This window comes from Petaurus breviceps, unplaced genomic scaffold (assembly GCF_028583685.1).
Source record: "Petaurus breviceps papuanus isolate PSGF00001 unplaced genomic scaffold, PetGlider_PUasm1.0 84, whole genome shotgun sequence".
Lineage (NCBI taxonomy): Eukaryota > Metazoa > Chordata > Mammalia > Diprotodontia > Petauridae > Petaurus > Petaurus breviceps.
In genome coordinates, this window is record NW_027186645.1 from 15,469,090 (window position 1) to 15,479,426 (window position 10,337).

At 38.6% G+C, this 10,337-nt stretch overlaps 1 protein-coding gene across 1 annotated transcript in view; it reads left to right on the plus strand.

Annotated features, from left to right (window-relative positions):
• The window catches only part of CFTR (CF transmembrane conductance regulator), a 188,706-nt gene extending 184,289 nt beyond the window's left edge, over positions 1 to 4,417 (plus strand). Inside the window, exons 25-27 of the mRNA XM_069106964.1 lie at positions 751 to 923; positions 1,801 to 1,906; positions 4,217 to 4,417. Of these exons, the coding sequence (XP_068963065.1) occupies positions 751 to 923; positions 1,801 to 1,906; positions 4,217 to 4,417 (480 nt within the window). The remainder of the gene's footprint in view (positions 1 to 750; positions 924 to 1,800; positions 1,907 to 4,216) is intronic.
• Positions 4,418 to 10,337: the final 5,920 nt, after the last annotated feature.

Genomic DNA, 10,337 nt, shown 5'->3' on the forward strand with positions numbered 1-10,337 from the left:
TAGCTGCTGTAAACATTTTTGTACAAATAGGTCCTTTTTCCTTTTGGGGGATGTCTTCAGGATATAGAACTGGTAGTGATATTGCTGGATTAAAGATTATACACAGTTTTATAGTCTTTTGGGCAAAGCTCCAAATTGTTCTCCAGAATGGTTGGATCAGTTCACAACTCCATCAACAATGCATTAGTGTCCCAGTTTTCCCACATCCTCTCCAATATCCAACATTTTCCTTTTTTGTCATATTAGTCACTGTTAGGTATGAGGTGGTACTTCAAAGCTATTTTAATTTACATTTCTTTGATCAATCATGATTTAGAGCATTTTTTCATATGTCAGTCATCTACTGTTAATGTCCCATCCCATCTACCCCAAGCAGTAGCCTGATGCTTTATTTCTCATCAGACCTTAAACATAGATAAAACAAGCAAACATCCTTTGTCACATGGCTCATGTTGTTTGGACTTTAGAGTTCCTGATACTATTCTTACAGGACTTGTAATTCTTTTGTATATCAAGACATTCTCCTACTTCAAAGTAAAAAACAAATGAATTTCTTTTTTAAAAGTGCTAAAATCCTTAACCGGTTCAGGCTGAAAGTTTATAAACTATAGTTAAATTGGTTGCTTCTTAGAACTTAAGATGTTCCATTCTACCTTTTCCAAATCATGCGTGTTTACCCATATGGCATTTTGAAGACATGTGTGAATGGTCACTAAGCGGGATGTTTTTCCTCTATTCCTTTTCCTGTAGGTAGGACTGAAGTCTGTGATAGAGCAGTTTCCTGGCAAGCTGGATTTTGTTCTTGTTGATGCTGGTTGTGTTCTAAGCCATGGCCACAAACAGTTGATATGTTTGGCTCGGTCTGTTCTCAGTAAGGCAAAAATCTTGCTGCTGGATGAACCAAGTGCTCATCTGGATCCTATGTAAGTTGCAGTATTTCTATTCTTTTGACAAAACAGAGAGAGAAGAATCATTCAGATCTACTTAATGTTGACCCACATTTCCATGAAGCCATCTCCTTTGTAAGCTATAGTCACTCATCTAGGATACAATAAGATTTCATAGTGAAAATACTATGATACTAAGTGTCCAGGGATACATGTTTATTTGAGTCACCCTCCTAGCTCTTGGAAACCGCTTCAAAATGCTGTGCAAACTTGTGGTGTTAACAGAGGATGGAGCTGTGTAGTTATACAAGCAAAAACTAGCTACCTAGCTTCCTTTTTAAAAATTTCAAACACAAATTCAGAAGTGACATCAGTACTATGTGACAAGAATACAAATAGTCGTGTATTCATGGGATGGAAATGTTAGTGATTTTTATAGAGGATATTTTATTTTGGTACCTTAAAATGTTTGCCCCATGAATTTCCTTCCATGTGCTAAAAATATGACCTGTTGGTAAAAAACTGATCATAATTAATTCTGTATCAAAAATGTTCCCTTTAGGGGTGGCTAGGTGGTGCAGTGAATAGAGCACCAGCCCTGGAGTCAGTCAGGAGGGCTTAAGTTCAAATCCAACCTCAGACATTTAACACTTACTAGCTGTGTGACCTTGGGCAAGTCACTTAACCCCAATTGCCCTGCCTTCCCCCTCCAAAAAAGCAAATTAAAAAAATGTTTTATATATGTTTTTTAATACCATTTTATAAATGTTTTTATAAAGGGTGGTAAATTATTCAAGAGTCTTATAAGAAACCGGTTGTATTTATTTAGTTAGATCCACTATAAAGCTAGATCATTAAAGTTCTGTGGTTAGGTGGGCTCATTGTTTTTTCTCTTTCTTTTTTTTTTAAAAAGAACGTATCAAATCATTCGAAGAGCTCTGAAGAATGCGTTTGCCGACTGCACTGTAATCCTCTCTGAACACAGGATAGAAGCAATGCTGGAGTGTCAGCGATTTTTGGTAAGTATTTTGTAATTTACTTATAATCTGATTTCCTTATTTAATTCCTTATTGAAGAATTTTAATTTCAGGTTCTCAGGTGAGTTGAGAAGGCTATATTTAGAAAGTCTCTGCAAATATTCCCAGTGTAGAGGTTCCTTCCTTAGGATTGTGTCATGTGAGGCCACTGAGTATTACTCAAAGCTGCCCAACTTTCTGGGTTTGATCCAAGCAGTGAGGTCATATTGGAATTAAATAAATCTGAAATGGCAGCAGATTGCTTATTAATGAGGAGTATTTATGAGACTCTGCTTGGGGTCCAAGCCATGGGACCATGTTTTGGGTGAAACTATCCTATAAAGAGGTCCTTCTGGTACTTATTCTAATTAAATCCTCTTGGATGACATCCAAAGCAGAATTATGTTGTGCTAAATTCTGTATTGTATTTGATTGTATTTTAGTTGGCCTCTGGAATTTTCTTGTTTATATACTTGAATATAGAGCACTCATTAGAATCAGGTAATCTCTTTTCACATATGATTCATTTCATTGTTGTCATTGTTCCTGTTGAAAGGTTCAACAGCTTCTATTCCTTGTGGAAAGCTCCCTTTGGTGCTCTCCCCCACCCTCCTCTTAGTGGCAAAATCTCCAACAATTTTTTAATGATGATTGGAAGCTCTCCTGGGCTTAGTCACAAGGAAATTGTAAGGATGTATCACATTATTTCTATCAAGTCTTTGTGCATCCCTGAGCAAGGATAAACATTTCCATGTTTAAAGAGCTGCTGCTTTTTTTTTTTTTAAGATTATCTAGGTGATGAATCTTAAGGTAGGCTTCTGGTCTTGCTAATGGCTTAACTGTGTGAATGCAGTTGGGTTCTAGTTTGCCCATTGGGGTGTATAGGGTGTTCAAGGAGGACAAGTAACTCCTGGGTGAAGGCTTGCTGAACTCTTTTCAGGGCTTCTTATGTGTCTTCTTTGGTGTCTACCTGGTACTCAACTCTCACCTTTGGCTCTGAGGAGCTGTGGCATTCACAGTGGCCACACCCTGTAAACTGTTTTGGCAGACAGGCTAAACCAGAGTTGAGGGAAACCAGTGGACCTCAAACCCATCAGTGAGTTAGAGGGACGTTTACCTCAAGCATATGAAGGCTTCTCCCTGTGTAATGGGCGAATGAGAACAATTTGTTCCAAAGGCCTTGAAGGAGCCCGAAGATTTTGGACTTTGATGACATTGGAAGAGAGAGTAAAGCTGAGGACTTTTATACAACTCTGACTCACATAAATCCAGTTTATGCACGCATCAATACATCACTCTATGATGTCATTGGTATTTTTCAAAAATGAAAGACAGACAACAACAGTTTATATATTACAGATCGTAATATGCCATTCTTGGGTCAGGGAGGGACTGGAGGAAAGGAGAGAATTCAGAACTCAAAATTTTAAAAATTGAATGCTATAATTAATAGGAAGTGAAAAAAAGAATATGTATGGTGCCCAACAGACACCTATAACTGATTAATAACTATTTGTTGTTTTTTAAGAATGAAATAAAAATATTTTTCTTTGTAATATACCATTCAGTCAACAAAAATGTCATGCTAACTTTGCACCCAGTACTGACTAGGTTTTGCTATATGTTAAACACATACTGATTTCTAAAGTGATGGATCCTAGGATTTTTGATTTAAACCTAGAAGTAACCTCAGAGTTCATTTCATCCAATCTGTTCACTTTACAGATGTGAAAACTGAGACCCAAAAGATTAAGTGACTTGTCCAAGGTCACAAAAGCTGTAAATGACAGAGACAAGATTTTAATTCAACTTCTTTGATTTCAAATCCAACAGTCTTTCTATTGTACTATGAAATGAACTAAATTTCTACCATGGAAGCTGGTAAAGAACTTTGGCATTCTTTCTTAGAAGGTGCTAGAGTAGGACTGTCAGGGGGTCAATATTTTACCTGTCACAGTTGACACTTGCTTCTTACTGACACGTCATGTTATGGCTAATTTTGTTTGTTTATTTGGATTATGGTAACCCTCTGCTAGACTGATTTTGAAAAACTGCCATACTGCTTATATGTAAGGACTATACTGTAACACAGGCAGCTTTAAGGCCTCCTTAGAGCCTGAGTACTCAAATTGAGTAAATGAGTAACAAATTGAGTAAATGGTGATGACCTACCTCTTTGGAGAGGGGCCTTGGGGCTTTATCTGTTCCCAAGAACTCCTGGTAAGTACTCTACCCTCTGCTTTGTCTGCTTGTTAGGTCTGCTACCTTAGCTTACATTCTCACTGAGGGGCTAACTGTTCTACATTTCACTAGGTCATAGAAGAGTGCAAAGTGCGGCAGTATGAGTCCATACAGAAGCTGGTGACTGAGAAGAGTCTCTATAGGCAAGCCATCAGTCCCTCGGACAGGATGAAGCTCTTCCCCCACCGGAACTCAAGCAGGCACAAGTCCCGAGCCACGATCACTGCCCTGCAGGAAGAAACAGAAGAAGAAGTACAGGAAACCAGGCTTTAGACACTCACCGCTGCAAATTCTTGCCAGGTTCACCTCGCTCTTTGAATTTTGTGGGAAAAGACAGCCTTTTTCCTTCTGCCTGGGAAAACCGTCCTGAATAACGTTCCAAATTAAGAAAGATGAAAGAAGTTTCTTCATGGAACACTCTGTGTGTGTGTGTGTGTGTGTGTGTGTGTGTGTGCGTGCGTGCATGTGTGTATGTATGTATGTGCGTGTGCGTGCTTGGGGATATGCCTTCTTGGCAAAGTGAAGCAATGTAAAAGGCCCTGAAGATCCTTGAAGAGTTATCATTTTTTTAGCAGCCTAGATTTCCCCAAGACACCTCCACTTTCATATTTACTGACTATATGTGTGGTGACCCTGAGCCAGAGCTTTCAAAACTTGGTGGAAAGAGTGAAAGTCTCACTGTATGGGTGAGCAAGATGCATTTAGGTTCATGTATCTCTGTTTGCCCTTTTTCTTTAGCATTATAAGAAACAGAGTACCCATTGTTCATTCTGACTTTTCTAGCATTCATTGTGATAGAGATGGCCAAAGATGGCCCCTCACCATAGTGCATAAATCATAGCATGTAGGAATTAATGAAGGAAATGATGTCCAGATGTCAGGGTCAAGAATGATTTAAATATAGGAAAATCCATGTTCACTAACCTAGATAGTCTGGACCCTTCCCTCTACCTGGAGACAGGGGTTGGAAAGGTCCTATATGGTAGAGAAACATTAATTGACACACCAGGACTTCGTCAATATGCTGGTAGTGGAAGGTGGAAGATGTGGAGAGCTGCCCTTATGTAAGCCTGCCTAGACTGAAGTCCAGGCAAACCAGTGATCTGGGAGGAGGCATGATGAATGGAAGAGGAGACACTGCAGGAAAACATGAATTCCAGAGGTGTTGGGTGGCAATGTCTATAGCTTCCTAGTATATACATAAAGTGAAAGATAGGACAGAAGACACATTGAGGTAGAGTTAGTAATGAATCAGTTTTTATATTCTTCCAATTGCAATTTTAGGATGTAAAGGACTGTTTCCCTAGAAAATATTATTTATTTTAATACTTTCAACTTCATATAAAGAAAATTGTGTATTTTGAGAATGATTATTCTGCACAAATAGAAATATATTTGTATAAAAAAGATTTTTGTATCAGAAATATATACTTTTGTGATACTAGCTATTTTTATTATGTACTTTATTAAAACTGGAAAAACATTGCCAGATCCTATGGTGAGGTATAACAAAGGGGCATTAACTAGCTTTTCAGATGTGTAGGAAGACATCATGCTTATAGAGATGTTGCACATATCTGTTTTATTTGAAATATCCAACCCAAAGGATCACCTCAACCAACTACCTTTCAGATATAGTCAGTCCCACAGAAGACTATCACAAAGTTTGAACATTTTTACCTAGTGTACACTGTTTTCTGAAATCCAAGTAGGCCTTGAAGATTGCGTTTTATTTATTGTCAAGAAAGTATATCATGTGTGTCAATAAAATTCATATATTTGTGTACAAATCAGCTGCCTTTCAGATGCATTTATTCATTTTACACCTTCCTGAGTCCTGGATTTTTACAAATGTATGGCTAATCCTTAGCTCTAAAAATTCATCATGAATTAAAACCACTTTGAGACTTTGTGTGCCTCCAAGTCTCCCTTCTTTAGCTAGCACATTTGTGAGGATAAAAAATGAATTGCATCCTCCTCTTCAATATAAACTCTATGAAACTCCTACATGGACCATGGTCACTTCACAAACTACTTTTATGTTTTATCTTGGAGGTTTGTGGAACACTTTTGAGAAAGTGAGTGGCTATTGTAATCATTCATTTCTTCACTTTGAAAGCCCTTTCATATACATTAGTGCTCCTGAAAGCTGCTGTCAAACCCAGGTTAGGCTCCTTCCAATCCCAATGACATCTCTGCTTCCCAGCTTCCCTGCCCTCTTTCAAGTCCAACTACAGTCCCACCTTCTGCAGGAAGCCTTTCTCTAACTGCTCTTAATCCTGATGCCTTTCCTCTGTTTATTATTTCCTGTTTATCCTGTGCATAGTTTATTTGTACATAGTCCTTTACATGTTATCTCCTATTTTATTATAAGCTCCTAGAGAAAAGGGATTGTTACGCTGTTTCCCCAGCACTTCCATAGTGTCTGACACATTGCTTAGTAAATATTGACTAACCGACTGACAAGTAGTACCCACTAATATGTGTCTGTTAATTTTATGGGGTTTCAGTCATGTTTTCTGACAGAAAAAAGCAGTTTCTCCTTTAGAATAAATGCATAACTTTTAAGGACCAGGTCTATGTGGATATGCAAGAACTAATCCGTCTACATTCTTTCTGTCCTTGCCATAACTTCATGGGAAGTAAATGGTTTTGTTGAGTAATTTACACCTAGATAGCCTCACACATGTTCCTTAGTGGGCTCTTTAGGAACATATTACCTCCATTTTCTTCCATTTAAAAAATAATTTTAAGCTAAAAAAGAAAAAAAACTTTATAAAGGCCACACAAATCAAGAGTAGAGTGAAGAGGACAATGAAAATTCAAACTCTGGAAGACCATTTTTATAACAATAAAACCTGAAAGCATAATTTTTTTTAAAGTAAAAGATTTGTGTTTGTCTGTATCTCTTGAATTTGTCATCTCTTCTCTGTTTTTCTTCTCTCACATTGACTCCTCATTTCTTGAAATTGGAGAGACCGAGATCTAATCTCTGCCTATAGATTTGGTTCTTTTTATGCATACCTGCCTCTTGTTATTTACATTGTTGTCATCACTTTCTGAATTTTTTCTAGCCAATATTCTGTTCTGCCTTTCTTGCCTTTGTGGTCTGACCTTTTTATTAATCATTCTCCCTCCTGTCCTAGCCTTCACATCCTTAATTGACTTAACTTTTCTTCACTTCCTCTTCCCTAGTCCTTTAACTTTTTTTCTTTCTCAGGATGAGAGAAAACACAAAACAAAACAATACTTGCCAGTAACTGGCTACCTCCCAGGGTTGGGAAATGGCAGTCCGTCAGAAAAAGGCTAATAAAACCCCCAAAGTAAATACCATAGGAGTAGGCCAAAGTAAGAATCTCATATACTATTTAGAGCACAATTTAGAGTTCTGTTTAAAGAGCTCAATATCCAAACCTGTCTAACCTGTAAAAACAGGTGTAGGCTATCCCATTTCCCTATTAAAAGATAGAGGTAAAAAACCTATAAAGGCAAGACAAATATATTAGGGCATGAGAACTCCAAATTAATAGTTCAAAAATACAATCAGTCCAGTGTCCAGGGTTATATTCCCTCCAAATGGCATTCAAGTCTCTTGAGAAGGGAAATTTTCCTGGTCTATTCGGTGGAGGTAATTCAAATTTTCTGCATATTTTGAAAAGCAGAGGCAACATTGTGTAGTGGTTAGTGATACTTCCGGGGAGCCAACTGGCTTCCGATCCCAAGTTCAAACCCTGTCTCTGACACATACTAGCTGGGTAAGCATGGGCAAGTGATCCCACCTTTCAACTCTTAAAAGAGTCTTTGATGGAAGGTGACTTCCCCTTCTTCACTGGTGTGGAGTTGTCCATCTGCATTGTTGTGGACCTGGAATTGATACTGACATGGAATTTCTGATACTGCCCACCTTCCGCATGAAAACAAACATAAGAACAGATTCAACTGATTAGAAATATAAAACTCTGTGCACTGAAATCAGACTAACAGTATGATATGCAGGAAGCTTGGACACAAAGGTGACAAATCAGATTATCTTGAAGTATATATTCCTCTTCCATCCCAATCAAGGGGAATGCTAACTTTTCTTTTTTATACCAATGAAATATAGTATAACTAGAGAGCTGGCCTCGGAGTCAGAAAGACCTGGGTACAAGTCCCATCTTTGATACATACTGGCTGTATGACCCTGGAATAGTCACTTAACCTCTCAGTTCTCAAATTAAGTTGCTGAGGTAGGTGCCTACCTATATTGGCAATGGGAATTTCCTCATCCAGAAATTCCCTATATCAATAAAATCACAGGTTCAGTTCCCTTTTCACATTCTTATGTCAGTGATCAGGGATCCACCACAGGACTCAAAGAATCCACTACTGATAATCAATTAGAGGGATCAGGTTGGGATCCTAACATTGGCCAACATACAACAAAAGAAACTGAGGCAGGGCTCTGAGCCACTGGCACTTTGTTAAAAGGTCGATAGCTCCCTCTAATGAAGTGGACCTCAGGTCTTCCTCATGACCTAAGATGCACCCTTCCTCCAGGACCTTAGTTTTCTAGTGCTTAATGCCCAGATAATACAGGTAAAGCAAACTAAAAATATAGAATCTCATTGATAAACCTTGCCCTTGACCCTTGAGCCCCCAGGAGGGTCTACACAAAAGACAGAATCCCATTGGTTGACAAGTGGGATAATGACCAGATTTTGACAGACCTATCTGGACCTTCACTCCTACTGAGCAATGAGTAGTGAATAGACCAATGGGCTGGGCTAATAAATATGTCAGACCATCTGCTTGTATTGATGGGCCAATAGACAGGCAGGCCACAGGCTGGCAAACTGGACCACTTGTTGGTCAAATGCTCAAGTTCATCTCCCCATTTTGGGCAACAAAGGAATGACAAGGGATAAAGAGCCAACAAAAATAGCTGGGGGACTTTCCATGTAATTGATTCACCTCCACCATACTGGGCTTGGTTACCATAACAAGGAAAAACAAGGGTGAAAGTCTTCTAGTTAGCTTCCAATAAATAAGCAAGTGCATTTACGATCTACTGTTCACAGTTCTGGGGCCCAATATACAGACTTATCATCACTACCCCTATGGAATTATATCAAACTATGGAATCATATCAAATCAATACCGATTGGAATAAAATAGAGGTCCAATAAAATGGGAGTCTTATTAATCATCTGTCACAGAAGAGAGGACATTCCAAGACTGTTCCAAACAAATGGATTACAGTATAATTTAATGAAGATACTCATCATTTCATCCAATAAAGACCATTAACAAGCCTCACTATTTAACACTGTCTGGGGGCCTTACTATGGGACCTTGTAAAGAAATCCTTTTTGAGGGGTGGCTAGGTGGCGCAGTGAGTAAAGCACCAGCCCCAGAGTCAGGAGGACCCGAGTTTGGTTCTGGCCTCAGACACCTAACACCCACACACACACACCAAAAACTAGTCCTGTAACCTTGGGCAAGTTACTTAACCTCAATTGCCCTCCAAAAAGGCAAAAAAAAAAAAAAGAAATCCTTTTTGGCTGCTTCAGTAACTAAACTCCTTAGGACTTGGTCCAATACATGTGTGATTTACATAAATCATTTTGTAAACAACAAAATGCTGCATATCATTTAGTATTATCTTTATGGAATTCTGCTCTCTAATCATTAGCCTTCTAATAAGGATCCCGGGTAGTATCTTAATTATCTAATTAAAATGCACTTTGCCTCCTGCTGTTGCTCTCATTTATGCTACTGATTTTAGCCTTTAACTCTTTGTTATTTACATGCTTATTTTAAATGTCTTGATGCAATATTTTGAACTTCTACATAATTCTAGTGCAGTAAGAATAGATAAGTGAACCCAGAACAGAGCTATGACAGGATTTTTGTTTAAATCTGTCAACAGAACAGTTAAGGGGTAGAGTTGCAGCCATACAAAGTAGAATCTGGGAATGGTTTGTCCTATGGGCAATGGGACAAAGGACACCTAGACCTCAGGTGCAGTCAATCTGGAAGAAGGGCTAGTCCATTTCCCAACTAATCAACCCTCCCCCATATCTGTGAACCATCTTCTTCCTCTCAAGCCAGTTTTCCCCATATAACCTTAAGTTGGCATACCCCAAGGAACAGGAACAGAAATGTCTAGACTCTAGATTCTAGACTAGAGGTGTCAAATACACTGCCAGGG